At 39.9% G+C, this 21,184-nt stretch overlaps 1 protein-coding gene and 1 long non-coding RNA gene across 6 annotated transcripts in view; one reads left to right on the forward strand and one right to left on the reverse strand.

The window, feature by feature from the left end:
- The first annotated feature begins 9,166 nt into the window (after nt 1–9,166).
- On the forward strand, nt 9,167–11,282 carry LOC127043645 (uncharacterized). Its single transcript, XR_007772298.1, has 2 exons — nt 9,167–10,715; nt 10,747–11,282. It is a non-coding gene; the product is annotated as an uncharacterized LOC127043645 (long non-coding RNA).
- A 670-nt stretch (nt 11,283–11,952) lies between these two features.
- The window catches only part of ANKH (ANKH inorganic pyrophosphate transport regulator), a 164,693-nt gene continuing 155,461 nt past the window's right edge, over nt 11,953–21,184 (reverse strand). For all 5 annotated transcript variants that reach the window (XM_050937492.1, XM_050937491.1, XM_050937494.1 and 2 more), the window contains 4 exons: nt 19,896–20,025; nt 18,731–18,854; nt 17,898–17,997; nt 11,953–15,766 (listed from right to left, as the gene is read on the reverse strand). In XM_050937492.1, the coding sequence (XP_050793449.1) occupies nt 15,650–15,766; nt 17,898–17,997; nt 18,731–18,854; nt 19,896–20,025 (471 nt within the window). In that variant the 3' untranslated portion in view covers nt 11,953–15,649. The remainder of the gene's footprint in view (nt 15,767–17,897; nt 17,998–18,730; nt 18,855–19,895; nt 20,026–21,184) is intronic.

Raw genomic sequence — 21,184 nt, forward strand, 5'->3', positions numbered from 1 at the left:
TGCTGTTTCCAGTTATCATATAAATCTACTGTCATTTAAACTAACACGTTAAAATTAACTGAAAATAACGCCTTCTTTAGGTCCAGTGCCATAGCCTTTATTTGATACAATTCTCCCCACTAGTTACAATGGGCAGGTTTGCCTCAGTAAGAACTGAAGAACCAGGCCTTTCCACTGTTTCTGAACATTATCCTTTTTGCTATAAAATGTGGTTTCGTGTAGAAGGCTAAGAGAAATAGTTAAAAAAAAAATCTGCAGCATGTGTCTGCTATTTTCGATAATACAGTCAATGTTGAGGGCCATGTGAGAGCCTGAATGGTTGTCTCCTCTCCCCCTACACACCTTTTCTGGGATTTCTCTTCTGCAGTGGACTCCACTTCTCAGCATTTGGGCAGTGCTAAATTTTGAGTGTTTACTCCAGTGAATGAGGTGGTTGAGTTGAAGGGGACCCTGCGAGTGTGAAATTCCTCCTTGCTGGCTTAGTCTGCTTCATGTCTCTGAGGTTGGGTGATTGGCTTAGAAGTGGGTATGACTGGACCAAAGGAGCATACTCTCTTTCTTTTTTTGTGGTGTATAGCCAAGCAGGAACTGATATGGTATAACTGCTTCTGTCCAGCTGTCACCTGAGCTAGCACTTAGAGTGGACATATTTTACATAGCTGTGGGCAGGAGAGCTGGCAGTGAAACAGCTAGTAAGAGAACACTACTGCCGTGGTTAACTAATGGTGTTGAAAAGAGGGATGGTACATTAAAGGGTTAATCCTTTATTTTTCTGCAAGTGCCTTCTGCATGTTTCCACAAACCTTTGCTAGACCAGGAAAAGGCTCTCTGAGATAAAAAGGCCCAGCTCTGAGATAAATAAGCCACACGGAAGAAAGAAGGGCCTGAATCTAACTGAAGCTAGGCATTCAAAATTCCTTCTTCTATTTCTCAAGCATGTCACCCCTGCTAGCCAGAACACATCTCCCCAAAGAGAAGAGGTGTGGCAGCCTCCCCACGCCTACTCTAAAATGGATCCTTGACTCCATGAGGAGGCGGCTAGTAACTAACTCTGCTCCCCCTGTGAGGGCACAAGGAGGAGGATGGAAATGATTTTTTAAAAAGAATCAGTTGAATTTAGTGTGTATCCTCTCAGGCAGAGCATGAAGCCATTCCCGATCTACACTCCTGAAGGCCCAAAGGGCAGTGCTGGTGCAAATGGCAGCTGCATCAGACAAAAGAGAAGCTGACCCATATGAGGTGAGCAGGAAAACAGTGTTTCCTCTTCTGCTGGGTGTGGCTAGTGAGTTTTCAGAACATGTGAAACTGATTGATCGAGCAAGATATACAGAACATTTTCTGATGGGTTAAGAGGTTGTCAGTACTGTTGATATTCAGCCTGCACAACCACATGCATGATAGCCCTTTAAGAGAGCTGCTGCTGCTGCCCAGATATTACTGGGCTCATCTGTTTAAGCAGGATCATGTTGGAAAATATAGACCCAGGAGGGGTCAGGCGAGCAAGAAGAGTCATGTAGCTAGTAGGATTATATGAGGGAAGCCAGTAGCTCAGTTAAGAGATAAGGAAGTGACTACAGAGAAGGAAGGCCGGAGGAGGAGTTCAGCATTAGTGTGCTATGGAAATGAGCACTGGGAATGAGCTGTCCACATAGAAAACAGCTGAGAAAGGGCCAATGAGGAGGCTTGCCCTGGATACAGGTGAAGATTGAGGAGGTATTGCTAGACTGAGGAAGCTACATAAAGGTGGCATAGGAAATGGTCCTGGGAAACAAGGTCAGGGCAAAGTGGGAAGTTAAGGCTGGGCAATCTACCTACAACAGAGGGTAGGCATAGGTCCCCCTATGCTACCGCCCCAGGAGATGGTATGGTTACCTTGTTGGTGTTTGGAGCCCAGGAGGTCTGGAAGCTGAGGCCCAAAGAAGGGCTAAAGCGTCCATTGAAGAGAACAGACCCATAGAGGCAGAGCTATGCTCTGAAAAGAGTATGAGGTAAAAGACTGTTTATTTGAATTTGCATTATTTTACGTTCTGGAAAGGTGAATTTCCACCTCAGTGCTGTGACTCACTGGACACCTACAATGGCCTGTCAGCCTGGGAGAAAGGCCTAGACGGATGCAAAGCAGTAGGGAAACTGAAGGAGCAATGTCCTGAGAGGTAAGAACTTGTTACACACACCATGGTTCTTAACATCTTTCAACGCCTTGAATTCATGAGTTTAAAAACCAAACCAAAACCACACATGAGTGAGAGAAAGCAGTATTATTCTTCAGGGCATTTAATCCCCTTTCCCCTGGTTTCTTTGACACAGCAGAGATTGCAGTGCCCAAACCTGAGATTGGACTTACTCTGTCATGTTACACCTGTGTTGACTTCTCAAATCTATCAGTGTAGAAACTTGGAGGTAAATCCTAGCAGAATCTAGTCATTCAAGTCACTATATCACCAGTGTTTTCCAGAAATGATTCTACAGCACAACAATGTGCAAAAGAAAATGATTTATCACGAAACATAGGAACCAGGAATACCAGCCATTCTCTAATTTCTCCAGGATAGTCTTCAATTTAATACAGGATTTGGTTTCTGGAAGATCATAGAAACGAAGGGCGGGCAGGGACTTCAAGTCCCAGCCCCCTGCGATGAGGCAGGGCTGAGTAAACCTAGACCAGTGACAGGTATTCTTAGACCTCCAATTATGGGGATTCCACAGCCTCTCTTGGTAGCCTCCTCCAGAGCTTAATTGCCCATATACAGTAAAAGCTGTTTTATCTGGCATTTCACCAGCTGGAAAGCTCTATAAACTGGTATTTCTGATCTTCACTGAAATTCGTTTATAGTCGGGTTGGTGCGAGACAGCAGCGGGTTGGGCGGGGGCGCTCCTAGGTGGAGGCATGGCAGGTGGCTCTGCGTGGTGCCCCCACTCCACCCTGAGCACTAGCAATGCAGCTCCCTTTGGCTGGGACCCATGGCCAATGGGAGCTGTGGGGATGGAGCCTGCGGGCAGAGGCAGCGTGCTGAGGTGCTTGCTGCGCCTCTGCCTAGGAGCAGCTGGGACAGGTCACTGCTTGCAGAGAGCCTATGGAGGGTGAGCAGCCCCCTGAGCTGGCTCCCCCCCCACCTCCTCCGATGCCCCAAGCCTCTGCTCTGAGCCCCCTCCTGCACTCAAACTCCCTCCCAAAACCTGTGCCCTGCACCCCCTACTCCCTCCCTCTTAGTTAACCAGCATTTTTCACATACTGGCATCCCGACGTTTCCCCACATGCTGGATAAAACAGCTTTTACTGTAGTTAGAAAGTTCCTAATATCTAATTGAAATCTCCCTTGCTACAGATTAAGCCCCATTACTTCTTGTCCTACCTTCAGTGCCCATCATCCTCTTTATAACAGCCGCCAACATATTTGGAGACTGTTATCTGGTCCTGCCCATATCTCCACCCTGGGCCTTGTTTTCTCAAAACTAAACACGCCCAGTCTTTCTAACCTTTCTCCATAGATCAGGTTTTCTAAACTTTTTATCATTTTTGTTGCTCTACTCTAGACTTTCTCCAACTTACCCACACCTTTCTTAGTCTGGCATGCAGAATCAGACACATTCCTCCAGCTGAGGCCAGAACAGTACCAGGTAGAGGGGGACAATTATCTCCATGTCTTATATACAATATTCCTGTTAATACACCCCAGAATGATGATAGCTTTTTTTTTTGCAACTGTATCACTTTGACTCTCAATTTGTGATCCCCCAATTGCCCCCCAGAGCCTTGTCAGCAGTGCTGCCACCTAGCCAGATATTCCCCATTTTGTTGTGCAATTGATTTTTCCTTTCTATGTGAAGTACTCTACAGTTACTTATCTTTATTGAATTTAATCTTCTTGAATTCAGACTGATTCTCCAATTTGTCAAGATCCTTTTGATTTCTAATCCCATCCTCCAAAGTGCTTGCAACCCTGCCCATTTTTGTCATCTGAGAATTTAATAAGCACACTCTCCACTCCTTTATCCAAGTCATGAATGAAAATAGTGAATAGTACTGGACCCAAGACTGACCTTTGTGGGGCCTCATTAGCTATGCCCTCTCAGTTTGATAATGAAACATTGATAAGTAGTCTTTGAGTATAATCTTTGAATCAGTTGTGCACCTGCATTATAGTAATTTCATCTAGATGGCATTTTCCTACTTTGCTTATGAGACTATCATGTGATAGTCTATCTCAAAAGCCATACTAAAATCAAGATAATCCATGTCTACTACTTTCCCACTATCCAGTAGGCCAGTAACTCTCTGTCGAAGAAGGAAATTAGTTTGGTTTGTTCTTGACAAATCAATACTGGCTATTCCTTATGATCCTATTATCCTGTAAGTGCTAAGAAATTGTTTAATAATTAGTTCCATTATATTTCCAGATATTGAAGTTAGGCTGACTGGAATTCCTCTTTGTTCCCCTTTTTTAAAGAGAAGTACTATGTTTGCCCTTCTCCAGTCCTCTGAGTTCTCAAAGGCAATTGCTAATGGTTCTGAGATTGCTTCAGCTAGTTCCTTAAATACCCTAAAGCAAATTTCATCAGGCCCTGCTGAATTGAATACATCTAACATATCTAACTATACTTTCACATGTATTTTCCCTATTTTTGGCTTGCATTTCCCCCTCCCCCGTTGCTAATATTGTGTTGTGTATCTGGTCATTAACCTTTTTAGTGAAGACTGAAGCAAAACAAGCATTTAAACACTTCAGCCTTCTTGATGTAAATCTCAGCCCTAAGTCATATCCTCAATATATAACTACTTCCTTATTCTGGTTCCAGAGGTCAGTCAAGCTCAATCTCCATGAGATCCTATTTTCTCAGCAAGAATCAAGTTAAGATCTCATCTGTCTTCACTTTGGCACTGTTTGAACCTCTAATCTAGACTTGTATTTCCAGTCAGTTGAAGCTGGCTTGTGTAGTACTCACAGTACCAACATTTATATCTAAAGTCAACGTACCTTTTCACAAATCTCAAGAAATGGTGCTGTTCTCATTTTGTTCTCACCTGGAACATGCATATGAAATATTTTGTGTTGAGAGAAGTTCAAAAGCTCCCAAAATAACCTAAACTACTCTCTGCAATTTAGCACTTCAGCATTGTTCCTTAGCATAAACGTGTAAGAAAATATAATAATCCTCCGTTGCAACATGGATGCGATGCTGCCCATTGGAGGCTCACAGCACTTCAGGAAAAACTATTCTAAGAGTGATTCGCACATTCTGGGCACAGAGAGTGTTAGCACACCTCTTCGCAGTTCTGATGCTAGGTGTGGCCTGGGATCTGCAGATGCCTTCTTTTGAGAGGCGAGTGTTCCAGTAAACAGTCTCCAAAGGAGGACCTTCTAAGGCCCTTTCACCCTCTAAAGCATAGTCCTCTACTACTCCACATTGAGGCTTAGTAGAAGTATTGTGCAGAAAAATGGTAACTTATTGTCTGCTCACTTATGTGCTTTGAGTAATGTGAGTAGGATACTTCGCTGGAGACTTGACATCTAACTCAGAGGATTATGACTCTACTGAGCCTCCTTGTTGGCTTAGGGAGTGGTTCAGACTTTGTATTTATTGTGACTTAAGTTCAATTATTGTAGAATTTCAAGTGAGATGTTATTGCAAATTATTAGCAAAACACTGCTAGTTAAAGGAGGTTTTCACAGCTTTGGAAGAATTCTTCTGGTGGTTTGTCAGATGGGTGGGGTCAACAGCCACAGCAGCTCTTCAAAGCTGTTGAGCTGGCCCTGATATGAAGGGAAGAAGAATGGTGGACTATTTTTTATACATTGACTTTCTAACAGGAGGAAAAATGCTTTTATCTTTGGGGTGAACAAAACAAGTAAGTTGTCCCATATGCTTTCATGTTCATAACTTCTAGGGGCTTTGTGAGGTACACAGCTGCTCTTGAAAGCTTTTCTGAGGCCTGGGCAGAGCTCGTTGACTTCAGATTAGGTATTTGCATCTCGCAAGATCACACCCTTAGCTGGAAAGCAATTGCAAGTGTCTGAGTTGTACTCTATTGGAGATGTTATTTTACTTACTTGACCCAAACAGGGATACTCTGACATCAGCAGAAGTAACAGATGAAGAAATTAAAAGGTATCAAATCAAAAGCAAATTGTTTAATTTTACTTCGAGTAAAGTTCAGAGTATGAAAACTATTTGACAATCTTGGAGCACAAATCCAAAAAAGAAGAAAGCATAGATCATTTCTTTAACAATGCAAAAACATACATCTCTGTTAAATACATAAACAGCACTCAATTTTAATGCACTATATACTTTATGCTGACTAACAGTCATTTAATAATCAAAGGCTGTACAAATTTATTTTTACCTTGATGGTTTTCTTTAAAGTAAATCCACAATTTGAAACAAAACAAATACTATGTGTTTATTAAAGTGACACTACAACGTATGTACAGATTATAGAATCCAATGTTTTTTGTTTTAAAAGAAATCACCTGGATTTCTACAAATGTGACACAAAATGAAGCATGAGGTAACTTTTTCAAATTCTAGGATCCCTGTGCCATGCTTCCAAATGGTGCTCTGACTTGACATCTGCAGTCTTTGGAAAATTGACTTGTTGAAGTAGTAATGAGTGGCCATTCACTAAAAATACCACTTAACATGAAGATTATCTGGTCCTGAAAAACTTCTAGTGCTACTATTGTATTTGAAATACACATCTCCCTAGTTTTGTCAGCTTTAGCCTTCTTTCTATCATGCAGCAGAATTGTAAAACTTCAGCTTTTCCTAGAGGTATGTTAAGTGAATTGAACTGGGTCTTATTCATATTGTAGCATCCCCTAAAGTATGGCCTGTTGCCAAATCCCCTGCTTTGCAAAGATGCTCTAAGAACAAACTGTATAAATGCCCCCCTCCCTGCCCTCCTGCTTTTGTGAGCAGGAGTGTTCAGCATTAGCAACATGCTTCAGTGGGAAGTTCACTATAACACCCTTAGGGGCCACCCATTTAAAAAATATTTACTGTGATGAATTTGCCACTTAGCTTAAAAACAAGCCAATTTCTGAGACTCCAAAGGCACAATTAGAACACAAGACTGTTTGTTTATAGGCAGGGCTGTGGTGCTGCTCTCTCTAATATCCAAGTACCACATCACCACTTGTAACGCTTTCCTCACAACACCCCTGTGAGGCAGGGGAATCTATCTCCATTACTATTTTAGACAACAGTAGCCCTTAACATCACAAAATTTGGCCAAACCTGCCTTAAGCTCTTCACTGAAACTGATACCGTTCTGAGTCATTTTCCACAGGGCACTCCTGTAGCACCTATCCTGACAGACCATCTCAATACTGGTTCCCTGTTGTGAAATTTGAGTGCCATTCTCCTTCCATATCCTCCTTTAAGTCTTAGCCCTCCTCTCCCACCTTCTTTTAAATTTCAATGTGAGGGCTAGGTACTGGCTGACCTTGCACTAGTGCATAAGAAATGATGATAGGACACTGGGTGGAATGTGCTTCCTTCCTTCTTGGCCAGAGACAAAGGGGCAGCTGCAACTTTGGTGTTCCTGCCATACAGCTTGCGTTTGTCTAGTGCCCACAGTGCTGTTAGACACTCTGAAAGGGAATGATAAGGGAGAGGGTCCTTCTGCACAGGCCAAGGGAGTAAAGACACATGTATTCTGTACACTTTCAAAGGGTAGCAAGGCTCCTTCATCTGGCATTCATGCCCTAGGAGCTCCCAGAAAGATTGTGCCTGAAACTAAGATAGCAAGAGTGCCTTGGGAGCCGCTATGCTGCACTGCTCATCATTCACAAATAAATGCCCACTGTAAAAAAAAAAAAAAAAAGGCAGAATTTAGTGTTTAATTTCAGCCCTAGGTTGGGATTCTAGATACTGGGGCTGTGGGTGCTCCTATAAGTTCTGTGCCAAAAGAGCAGTATGAGAGGATGGACAGGCACAATCCCAAGAGCTAGGCTGAGACACTTGTTAAAAGAGGCAAGATCTTCACTACATGCTCCCCTGAGGAGCTGACCTCTAATCAGACTGCACAGGTTGAGGGGAGGGTAAGGCCTGAAGCAGGCAGGGGAGGAGAAAGTTATAACACTTAAGCATTGTTCTAAAGTGACTACCAGTTTCCTGCCCCAAATCCTTCTAGGGGGGAGTTCCCAACCTTTTCAGTGGACAGACTCTAGGCAAGTATCAGAGGGGTAGCCGTGTTAGTCTGGATCTGTAAAAGCAGCAAAGAATCCTGTGGCACCTTATAGACTAACAGATTCTAGGCAGTTCACCAGCCCAAACCACACCACCATCTGCCTTCAGAGCAGCATCCACAGGCCCCAGTCATCAAGCAGGAAATATTTTGGGTTGCAAATCCCTAAATTTGATCTAAAATTGAACACCAACAAGAAAACTGACAGATCAAAACTTTACTAAAGTAGCAGTGGGAATACAAACCACCACCTACCTTTTATGATTTCTTTACTCTTCCCAGTTTAAAAATAGAAGCTGGGGTCCTAGTCATCTTGTGCGTTTTCTATACAGTAATTAATATACAATATATTGCAGCAAGCTAAGGTCAAGTCTGAGTTTAAGCAAAGTGCACTGCCGACTATATTACTTAAAAAGTGACTTTTTAATATATAAAAAAGCTTGTTGATACAGACTAATATGTAATCAGACTCCACCTATAAAAAGGCATATGTACTATCACCTTTTTGATCTACCTGCAAATGAGGTGAACAAATCAGTAACTGATAAGAAAATATGAGAGTTATCAATGGGAGCCTCTCCATCATTTCACTCTAGCTCAGGGGAAAAAAAAACCCACTCCTTTTAGCCTTACTCAGAGGCCCCACCATAATTACATTTGCATTGCCTTTGAAGAAAAAACATTGAGTTCAACGATCGATAGGGATATGGTATCAAGCTCTCTCTATCACTCTCACACATACAAACCTCTAATCCCCACCCCACAGGCTCAGTCTAGTTTGATGTTATATTATTTCTGAAAGAATTGCCAATTTTTTCTTTCTTGTGCTTGCTGACTTGTGGGTAAAGTTATTATTTCAACTATAAAATAAGGCACGGCCTAATATTTTTAGTTGTCTTTGGTACTGGATTTATTCCCTCCACCCCCACCGCAAGTAGTGGAGTCTATAGTGTGCGCGTGTGTGTGCGTGTGTGGTGGTGGTGGGGGGGGGGGGTGGAATTGAAAAGGGAAAAGAAAATGACAAGAGTGCTTGTGGAAACAAAGTTTTCCCCAGATTTTCTGTGTGTGCTGTTATGCCGTGTGACAAAGGAACATTTTCAGAAATGTGTTTTTAAAAGTACATCTGCTGATAGAAAGTTTAACTTGCTGGGTAAACCAGGTGTAGTGCTGCTTTGCATCATTAGAGCAGCAAAACACAGTCAGCCCAAAGTAATGAATGTGGACCAAGACTTCTAAAGTTAATATTCACTTTTCAAAAGCTCCCTCTCCCTGCACTTATTTTTTTGTCCTCCTCCCCAGCTCAGCACATTAAAGGAAGTTCTTTTCTGGATCCATCTATTTATATATTAAACTTTTAAATCACTGCATTACTAGACATTAATCATCACAAGGACTATATTTTCTTTCTGGGCTTAGGCTCTCATTGTGTGATGGCTTTCCTTAACAGGAGCCTTCAAAATAGGGAAGGGAAGAAACTGAAGCTGACAAATAAGAAACAGTAGCAAAGTTGGTGAGACTACTAATAAATATAAGACTTTGAGTTAAGCTGATAATTTACTCTAACAAGGTCTTGTATGGCTAGAAAGGAGTATTTTCCCTGAAAGGGTTCAGAGACTGTAAAAGCATATAGAAAGCAATAGTATGTTTTGCCCATGAATTTCTTGGTGATTATGAAATGTTGAGCTTGACCACAGTGGAGCCTGCATATCATTATTTAACTACAGAAGAGATACAACAGCCAGCAAAACTTCAGTTCACCCTGTACTACTCTGCCAATGTACCTCCACTCTGATCTTCAGACACCTCTGTGGAATGAGAGCATTCTTTGGTCATGGCCCATTCAGGCTCTGGCTTTTTTATTGAGAGGGTGCTAATTACTGCCACCTGGGGGGGGTGGTTTTAGTGACATGGGCACTAAGTTACTGAGAAAACTGGACTCAGCTCTCCAAACTAATTTTTACACAGTTCATCCACAAGCTATCAGAAAGCTACATTCAATCGCTGAGCCAGCTATTCTCTCCCTCTTCCATACAGTTCAGTTGTAGTTTAGACAGAAAGAACAGCAGTGTTGTCACCTAGCGTGTTTGTGGTTGCTCTGTGAGATGAAAGTAACTGTGTCCCAGTTGTGATGACTGTATCTTCATGTCATGACACTGCATCGGTGTATGACTGAATCATGCCATAGCTCCCAAAAGAGACATGTGAGCCTCTATTCCATATGGACAGGAGAAGAGTAAGACCCTAAAATATTGGAATTGTCCCACATTTACAGTGATGGATAGTGGAAACTCTTGTCAAGAGGGACTTGCAGAGGTGTGACATTTATTTATTTGTATTTGTGGTGGTAACAGCATGATTTTAAAAACAAAATAAAATTTGTGAAAAATGGTAGACAAATACGACTAGCGCTGTGTGAGATGTGATGTTAGGCTAATTGTGGGATGTGGGAAATGCCCATGATCCGTTTTAGTAGAATAATCACTATTAAAATCATTACAGTTTTTTTACCTTTTCCTTAATGAACGTTAACATGGCATTCCCATAGCCATGTAAAGCTAACTCCTTGCAAATGGGTAATTATGTAACTCTTAACTTGCAAACTGTAAAGGCTTTAATGGCAACTGCTGTACGAGCATGATTCTGCCTGACTAGCACTTCACAGTGCTTCAGCCCTGTTCTCGCCAAATGCTATGGCTCAATTCCCTCTTTAAAGAATATTTTCTCCCTGCTCTTAAAACAAAAATTCCAATAAAACTCCCCAGTTCTCAGCAGCGGCTAGTAGCTCTGCAGTCACTCTGAATACTGAAGTAGTAGTTGTCTTGGCTAAGGTTTTCTTTCCCTGAAGCTTCCCTCCTTGAGCCTCTCTCTACTGTACACAGAGCAAGAATGGCAACCCTCAGAGAACAGCTTGGGCGCCCTTCTAACCCCTGATTGGCTGCCCACCTCATGTAGTTCTCACTCCCCCTCAGCCTCTAACTGGATGCCCATAAAAAAGTTTTTCGTTCCCCTTCAGTTTAGCAACCTAGTGGGCTCTGTCTACAGGACTGGTTTCTCTGCAGAAAGTCATTCAATATACTCATTTAGAACACTTCTTAAAAAGTGCCTGAAAGTCCATCTAATATTAATACCATGGTTTTCATGTAGTTTGTATCCATGCATCAATAATCTCTACTAACCAGACCTTGGTTATAAATATAAATTATATAAAGGGGTTTGTGAGGTTCTGCCCATTGCTGATGAAACTGTTAATTAAGCCCTGATAATCCACAGCTGTTTCATCTATCACATTACAAAGATAAAACCCTTAACTGGACACAGAACTGACACTCTAATTCCCAAATCTCTGCAAAGTGCCTTTAAATGAATAGGGAATTGTGTAGCCTATTGATGGCAGAGAGAATAGGTGGCTGATTCTTGTCGAACAAATCGATGCCAAGGCCAGCCAATGATACAATAGCACATTCTGGCCTAAACACTGCTAGCCAGCTTAAATTGCCTCCCATCCGCGATGACAGGCCATTTCTAAATATTGGATCACAAATCTCTAACACAGCAGAAATCAAAGCAATCTCACCACACTAGTTAAATAACAGAAGCTACCCTTCAAAACGTTGGATTTTAATGAATAACCTTAAAAACAATTGTTTCTTTTCATGCACTCCTGGCATTCATCAACCGGCTGCCTATTTTTGACCTCTTTTGTGTCTGTAAGATGCTGCTATGACTAAGCAGAAAATAATACCAAGGCAGACAGCAAGATCTGTTCCTCAAAGGAAAATATTTATCAGACAGCAAAATAAATTAACTCAAGCTGAAAAGAAAACCCACAATCCTCTGTTATTCCTCCAATCCTATGACCCTGTGTGTGGAGCTCTAGCTATCAAGCAGACAGCTTACTGATCTTTCCTTGCACATCTGTGCACGAAAATGAGAAGTTGAGCTGTTTACTGGGAACCATATGGTGCCCTGTCATGTACTTGCCAGGAAACCTAGAGCTTTCTCCATCAAGCCCATTGTTCAGTAAGTCTAAGAAAGCTGCTTCGGGCAGTAACAAATGTTCCTTCAGTATCCGAGAGTCTTAAAGGAAGGGCTCAAAGAAAGTAGCATAAACCTGTGTATATATTAAATATCCACACCTCTCTAAAAAAAATTATCAGTCATCAGCATTCATCTTGTTTTCAGTCATGTAATGCATGTACACACTTGATCTTACATTTGAGCTGCAGAATACAAATCACTTTTGTTCCTCTTGTATTATAGTTTAATTTCCATCATTTAGCAATTTTCAACAAATACATGAAAAGGCTAGTAACCCCCTGCAGGTTCACTCATGAAAATATTGTACCCTGGTTCTTTACAGCGAAACCTTCAAGGGGATACTTTTATGTTTGCCACAGTGATAGCATACTAATATTGAGAAAATCATGCATAGGGGAGGCTACTTGAATTCAGCGAAGTCCTTTTACAAAGGAAAAGGTATTGGGTAAAACTTTCAAAGGTGCCTAAATGATTTAAAGCACTGTTGACTTTCAATGAGACTTTGGTGCCTAACGGACTGTTGAAAATTTTACCATTAATGCCAAAAAGTGCAGCAGAAGAGTGTTTTTCATAAACCTCATATCGGTGCGCGTACAACTAATACATGTTCATTGCAGTACAGACTAGATATCCTGTTGTTTCATGAAGTTCTAATTTGAACCATGTAGTGTAGAAACATGTCTGTTACTGCAACAATGCAATTTAAGGAAACACACAACACATTGGAAATGGGATTAAACAATCTGTTACACTAGCCACAGCTGGTGCTATAAAAGAACATCTGAAATCTTGCTCAAACCCTGCTGTTCCTTGATCACTGATTATTTTATAGCTTCAATATACAAGGAGTATTAAACATTTTTTCTCCACAATTGAAATTTCATCTTAGCTGCTACACTAGCTTAACACTTCCAGTTTAATCACCAAGAATTTGGCATTTGCCATATGCTAAAACTTCCAGCTAAACAAAAAGCTTTAGCATTTAAATATTAGATTTTTTTATTATTTTTACTTTCTTGGTTTTGTGGAATTTTAACTACATAAATATTTAACGCTCACGAATATTCAAAAATACTGCTGCTTAAATTTCTAGTTATGTACCAGAAGAAACATTACAATAAAATATTTTCTCAGTTTAGCTCTGTTTTTGCCAGAAAAACTGCATGTTGAAAATTTGAACACAGATGTACTAAAGAAAGCAAAACTATGGCACTAGAGAAGACCTTGAACTGATCACTATGGTCTACATCAATCTATATACAGGGTATATACACATGGCTGTGAGAGTCTGTATTCATGAATTTTTGTGTGTGCACAGTATTCATACAGCACAAAGTTGATTTGTCTGAGTTTATTTCTTCTACTGTAAGGAACAGTGGGAAAAACCTCTTGATAGCATTGAAACCATATGGATTTAATTTCACCCGTCCTGTGGCACTATTTTCAATAGCAATGGACTGATTTGCAACTTGTTCAAAATTTCATTTTTTATCTTAATACATTTGTACATATAACAAACAGTACAAACGTAGCAAATAAGATGCAAGGGTCACTGATACAATACGTTTCACTACTGGCATAACCAGTACATGAGCAAACATCGGACTGTATCAGAGACATTTTTACAGAACTTGGAAAAATAGGAAGTGTACTGTAGCCTAAAATAAATTACACATAATATACAATATATATATTTATACACATATATGTATATATATACACATATTGATATAGCCTTTAAAATAAGTTTTTAGAGTTGATCAGTTATTTGAAGTGTAAGGACTATCTGGTAAGTAATCTAGAAACTGAATTTGTTCATAATTAAATAATAATTCACTTCTAAAACTTACAAAAATATACTTTACTAAATAAGATTTAAAATTCATAATTTAAGGATGTATCATTTAGGATGAAATTCATCCTAACATACATCACTCGTGAAGGCCCTCTATGCTATTTAAGCCCCACTTAAACCTAACAATGCCCACCTTGTTCACACTGTACAACACATACTCATGTGGTGAGCAGTTCTCCTCATTCCCATGGAACTATTCTCACAAGGGTTACTCAGTGTGAGCAACAATTGTAGAATTGGATCCCTAATGTGGGACTTCAACAGGCACTCAAACTTCTCCCATACTGATTTTGATTTACTTTTATAGGGAAACGGGTTAAAGCAATATTTCTATATATTTAATAGGGCTATATGTATTAAAGGGCTATACCATGGTGTACTCTTTCAGTTGTATGTATGTTTTTGAACACAGATTGTAGAAATGATTGTATAGCAGACTGTAGTGTAAAAACGAAATTATACATAGAACTTATGTCAGACCAGTGGACCAGAACTTTGGTAAAGCTTTTCTTCTTCTTTTCTTCCCTTAGAAAGGAATCTTGAGTATGTCTACATAGCAATAAATCAGCCATGACTGGCTGTGTCAGGTGACTGGGCTTGCAGGGGTCAGACTGAGGGGCTACAAAATTGCAATGCAGACCTTCCGGCTTGGTTCCAGAGTCTGAGCTCCAGCCCCAACATCTACACAGAAATTTTATAGCCCCACAGCCCGAACCCCAGGAGCCCTAACATAACCAACCATGGGTGTTTTATTGCAGTGTAGACATACCCTTAGATGCAACTGCACCACTCTACCAACTGTTGCACCCTGTTCAGGAAAAGAGAATGGAAACTGGTCATAAGGAAACTATGTATAAGACTTTGGCAACAATGTTCTATAAAACTTCTCCATTAAACATGTACAATTTTGGAAAAATCTTACATCTCAGATAACTTAATAAAGGCTAAATAGCATTCTTGTCCTGTATTTCTTCCATCCCTTTTATTGTTTTTATGTTCCATTTGCTCACTGGGGCTCATGCCTTCCTACCTTGTTTTGTAACAATATACAGCATAACACCGAACGACGAGTGAAAACAAACATAATGGCCCACTGTGGTACATTAGTTTAGCTAGCAAAATCATTGTCAAGAAAGTAAAATAAAGCTGCATTTTCAAAGATGGTTTTTTTTTTTAAATTCTCAATGAGAAAAAAAATGGAAGAGGGAAGAAGGAGGGCAGCAGAGTCAATAGCACAGAGACATAGCAGGGCTTTGGCTGACAAATGCAGATTGTCCAAAGAAGATGGACGCGTATTGAGGAAAATGCCCTTTCACATGATGCAGCCATATCTTTTGTGTTTGCATGGAGCGAGAAAACAAATTCAACTGAACAAGCAAAAGCAAAGACCTTTCTTTAGGTCCCTCATTAGTGTGAGCATACTCAGTATGCTAGAGAATTGATCTGAAGCCTTTTAAATTAAGGCCTCTTTATTACAAAAATAAAACAAAAAAAAGTATGAGAGAAGAAAAGATGCTGAAGTATCATTCTATGTGTCCCTGCAGAGAACAATCACGTCCTGTTTATTATTCATTCTCTTCCCTCATTTCTACGATGTCTGTCATTTCTTCTATCTGTGGCATGTCAGTCATTACTGAGTCTTCGCCTTCTGTAGCTGTCTCATTTTCGTTCCGCTTCTTTTTCTAGGTCGAAAAGAGGTTGCATTCATAAGCACATGACCATCTATATTGTTCATTGTGCATCAGCTCAATCCTACAAATGTCAGGCCTTATCGGAAGGAATGTGGTCTAATGTTTAGAATGCAACATTCCTGGCTTCCCCTCTTGGTATGCTACTGATTTGTCATGTTAATTAAAAAACTTCCTTTAACATCCCCATGGGTTCATTTTGTCCTCTGAAACACAGGTATTATTGTTGCCTCTGTCTTAGAGGGGTGTTGTGAGGCAAGTACTTCAGGATAACTGGAGGGAAAACACTATGTACAGAAAGTGAAAGGTGGTGTTCTAACTTCCAAAATATCACAAGTCAGAAGCACAAGAGGTAAAAACAGTGATATCCACTAGTACAGTAACATTCCTCTCAAAGACACAAGGTGTATTTACAAAGAGGAAAACTAAGGAACTAGGAAGTTAATTCACTTGGCTCAAGCTCATAAAATCAATGGCACAGCTGGGAACAGAACCTAAAATCCCTGTGTCCTAGTTCAGAACACTTAGTATGGTCTATGATAAAGTGACAAAAGCAAAGGCTAGTTCCCCTGTAGAGTGTTTACCTGCTGACCCAAGCTCTCTGCTCACTACTGATAGAAGAAGCCACTGTCAGTATGAGGCAGGCCACTTGTGTTCCCAACATTCTGCTGTTGAGCACATGTGGCTTAATGTCTGTCTTTTCAAGACAGTCCTATTATTCGTGCAGGATGTTTTGGATGAGTAAACCTAAGATGCCCTCAGCCCTAATAAGAATCAAGTTGAAGCATCTGTTCCTTATTATCTGTTTCTCAGCAGGCTGCCCATTCTGTATTGAAAACAGTTGTAAAACTCCCCCCAAAACCCACTGATATTCTTGATTCAGCTGAATCAGGCATACTAATTGAGTAAGAGTACAAGGGCGGGGTATACAGAAAACCGGTTTGTGGCTCTCAAACATTTTACCTATATTGAATCTTTTAGCTGAAAATAAACTGATATGCAAAACTACTGTTGATTATGCAGAACTACTGTTGATTGTGCCATTACCACATTGGCTGGTGAAGAGATCATTTCAGATTCACTGGACATGTAACAGTTATACCTGTCAGGCAAATGTGATCATCCAGTTGTTACCACTTCACTATACTAAAAAAATAAAGTACTTTGTCTGAAAATTGTAGAGGTCAAAAATACTGTAGATGTGACAATTATACCATGCAAATAATAAAAATATTAGTGTAAAGAAAAATTTGCTGTGAAACTACAAGCCAAGAATAGCTTGGGATATAAGATTTTTCTTACTATTTTAGTGAGCAAGAAAAAGATAAACTAACAACTACAGAGAAACAAAGTTCTCCATTTACCCACATGTTGAATACCGCATGAGCTAAGGCAGTGTGAATTTCTCTGCTCTGCTGATGTGCCTCAAGTTTGTTCATAATTTCTATCTATGAGCTTGTAGTTCAAAAGCTTCAGGTAGGTTCTGATTTCATAATTTTTGATAAAATCAAAAGTGGTAAAAATGTGCAGGGCTTTTCGATTTTTTGCCTCTAATGGAAATTTCTAAATTAAAAAACCCCCACAATAGCAAGGATTCTTTTCTCTACACTCTCCTCCCACAATTCTGTTTAGCTAATGAGATGATTGTTGCTTCTAACTGGAGTTATGCGTCAAATACCTTGTACAGTACCCTGAAAATATATCTGTAAGGGTTCAATCCCACAGACACACTTATGCATGTTAGAAACCATACTCACATGGGGATTCCCATTGACCCTGATCCTGCAAACACTCCTACCTATGCATAACTTTTTTCATGCGAGTCCTCATTGAAATCAATGGAACTAGCCACGTGAGTTAAGCTAAGCCTAAGGGTATATAGGATCAAAGCCACTGACAGATGCATGAATACTCCACGAGTAAAAGTTTCTCACTTGTACTTTGAATGTGTGTGTGTTTGTGTCGGTGGAGGAGAAAACCCATTTCCATCCAGTTAAGTGAATATTTTATTCACTTCCACATGGCCTTTACACAAAAATTGTGTTTTCTACACAACTTGTTGCCATACATAAGTAGTTATCTATGTTTGTCATGGTCACTGGATTCTACACAACCAGTTTCCTACCTGTTTCCGACAGACATAACAAGCTGCTATTGCAACCATGGTAGATTCTCCTACAAAACCAGCTAGAAGTGATCCTACTCCTAGGGTGGCTCCATGGACCCTGAGAATGGCAAGAAGAAAAAGGTAGGATTTAAAACAAAACTAAAAATAGAAAAATTATACTTTCAGTAAAATATTGAACCAATGTATTTTAATGAACAATTTCTACATAAGGCATAATGTTGCAGGTATTTATTCTCTGGGGCAAAAATCTAGGCACTGATAGAGAGGATAACATATTACAGTAATGTTCGCTTCCTAAATAGTCTCATTATTTATTATAATCTTTTATTGCCCGAAAATGAGAGGAGACCCATTGTGAATCAAATTTTGCCCCAAGGCAATCTAAATATAGAATTTAATTGAGAATGATAGTTTTGTTGTACACAATAACATGTTTTTTTTTAAAAAGTAATCTACAGAAAAGATACCATTCCCTATATACTTGTTGCATAGATTTTTCAGAAAAGTAATTTCTGTATAATTCAAATAAGCATCCTGTGGGTATTGGTTTCATCTCTATTAACATCTGTAGAATTTTCAACAAGGGCCAATAGCTTTATGCCTAGCTAGAGACGGGATGTGGCTGGAACTTTGGAAGTGACCATTTACAGGAGTTTGAAACTATTTTGGTTTTATTTTAGTCTCTGCCTTTGGTGGAAACACAAAGAGTTAAATAAGGGGGGAGATGACCTCCTGAGGTCCCTTCCAACCCTGATATTCTACGATTAAATGAAATAGGGGGGAAAAAGGAGAGTGGCTCCATTACAGCTGTGGTGAGTGAAGTAATTTACCCTAAGTAAGGCAGCACAATGAGACTAGTGATGAGGACGATGATGCGCAGCACAGAGCTGGGTGCCAATACAAATGTCTTCTTTAGTGTCATGAGCCAGCCAGTCAAGTGTGCTCTAACTGTCACTATCAGAAAAAAGGAAGAAAAAACAATCAAAATATGCAGTAGAAAATGAAGGAAGAATGAGCATTTTTTCATGTTAATGATACTGACCTCCTTTGTAAAGTGCTTTGAGATCTACTGGTGAAAAGTGCTACTGAAGAGCAAGGTATTATTAATTATTATTATAATAAATACTATTTATTTAGTGTTTAGCATAAAAAAATACAAACACCATGGCCCTTGTTTACAGTTGCTTTACCTACAGTGAAACTGCCTTAACTGCAAACTAGACTGGAAGTCCAGAATTGTTTTAGTGCTTTTAATTGTGCAAAAAGCAGTCAGAGGTACAGCAAATTTCCTTCAGTGTGAAACTGTCCTGCCAAAAACATTTCACAATAAGACAGTTTGACTCCATTAAAATAAAAAGCAAGATAAAAATGTGTGTGTGACAGCAATACAACTAAATCTTAGACTTCTCTTCCATATGGCAGGTGCATTCTCCTCATTAAAAATGCATAACTTCTTCTAAGGTCAGGAAGAAAGGATACCTATATATGGGGATACCTATATATGGCAAGTGCAGAACAGACCCCCTGAAACAGAACTTCATATCTGGAGACCATAATCCTTACAGAGCTGTGCTTTTAGATATATATTGATCCATTGGAAGACTCTATACAATGTACACATATAGGTTATAATATTTACATCAGCATTTTAATATTTGAGGGAAATATTTTGGCTAGTGGTGTAATAAATATCCATACATTATGAAGGAGAGCATTCAGTTTTATTGTTTGTGGGCCCTGTTCAGTATCAAGGTGTGTTGATATTGCATAGTTGTCCAAGATGTTGTACAAACACACAGTTAATTACAGTTGGGCAGAAGCACACAGTGCATGATACACATTCTCAAGCACTTAGAACAGATACATGTCCGCTTTTAGCTTTCCCACTGAATACATTTAAGAAATGTATGTATGCTAAATTTATTTGGCTAGTGACAGACCCTTGCTACAACATTGATACCTTCAGCCCTAGTGTCAACTGGTCTCTATTTTTACCTGGAACTGGGAAAAAGGAGAAGATGCGCAAAGGAATGACACACAGTTCTGCAAAGGCAAAATCGACTCCAATTATGTCAACTAAAATCTTCTCTGATGCACTCGGAGTCCAAAACATCAAAAAACAGAGCTGGAAAAGAGAACCACATAAACAACATTAGGAAGAGTTTGCACGGCAAAGCAAGGAAGGAGAAGGAGAGAGACAGGAGTTCAACTGCTAATCTACAGCCTTAACTGATGATGCAAGTATTTCCTGTATTAAATGGAGGAAGGAGATAGGTGCAGTACAATAATATTTGGCATTTATACAGCATTCAAAGATCTGTAGCACCCAAGGATCTCAGAAAAGGTTATAAACATTGATGAATTAAGTCCCATCCCCGTAAGACTGGCATATATTATTGGTACAGACGGGTAAACTGAGATAGAGGAAGGTTAAGTAATCTGCTCAAGATCACATGATGAATTGATAACCTAGAACTTCGCCAGTTCTGACTCCTAGCTACCTCCTTTAACTACCGGCCTACATTACTGCCTCTTTACATATAAACCGATGAAAGAAATAGAGAAAAACAACAAACAGTAAACCAGGCAAATACTAAGATCCAGCAGGTTATGAATCGGTCATAAATTAATAATTGATACGCAGGAAAATTTAATACAATGTAACTTTACAATGTTTGGATTCTAGAATTCCTGGCTTCTTTACATGTAAAGGGCTAGCCAGGCTAGCTAACCTAAGTAGAAATCGGGGTGAAAAGGTTGTGAGAGGTCTTCCAAGGAACCTTTCCCCTTACCACGAGTAAGAACAATCCCTGCACTTGGTGAAGTGCTGAACATTCACAGCTCCCACTGACTTCAAACGAAGTTGCGGGTGCTTAGTGGCTCTGAACACTGAAATGCTTTTACCACAAAGCGTAAAGCAGAGTAACAAAAAGAAAATAGATTCAGAACGTGAAAACTTTCTGACCTTCCCTGAAATAAATCAATGACAGCCCTGGAAAAGAAAACACTGTCAGAAGTTCTTCCTGAAGACAGACACTGAGGAATTAATGTTCTTTTGTTTAGAGGACTGTGTTCATATAACCCTCCCGAAGGACATGAATACGAATGTCAAGTGTCTCTTAAGTGTCTAAATGCTGTAAATTCCTAGCTACCTCCTCCTTTAACTACAGGGGCTGGGGGTGGGTGGGGCTTAATTCATTAATATTTATAACCTGCAGTGAGATCGCTGGATGCTACAGATCTTTGAAAGCTGTAGAAATGCCAAATATTATTGTATTGCACCT

Source organism: Gopherus flavomarginatus, chromosome 2, assembly GCF_025201925.1.
Source record: "Gopherus flavomarginatus isolate rGopFla2 chromosome 2, rGopFla2.mat.asm, whole genome shotgun sequence".
NCBI lineage: Eukaryota > Metazoa > Chordata > Testudines > Testudinidae > Gopherus > Gopherus flavomarginatus.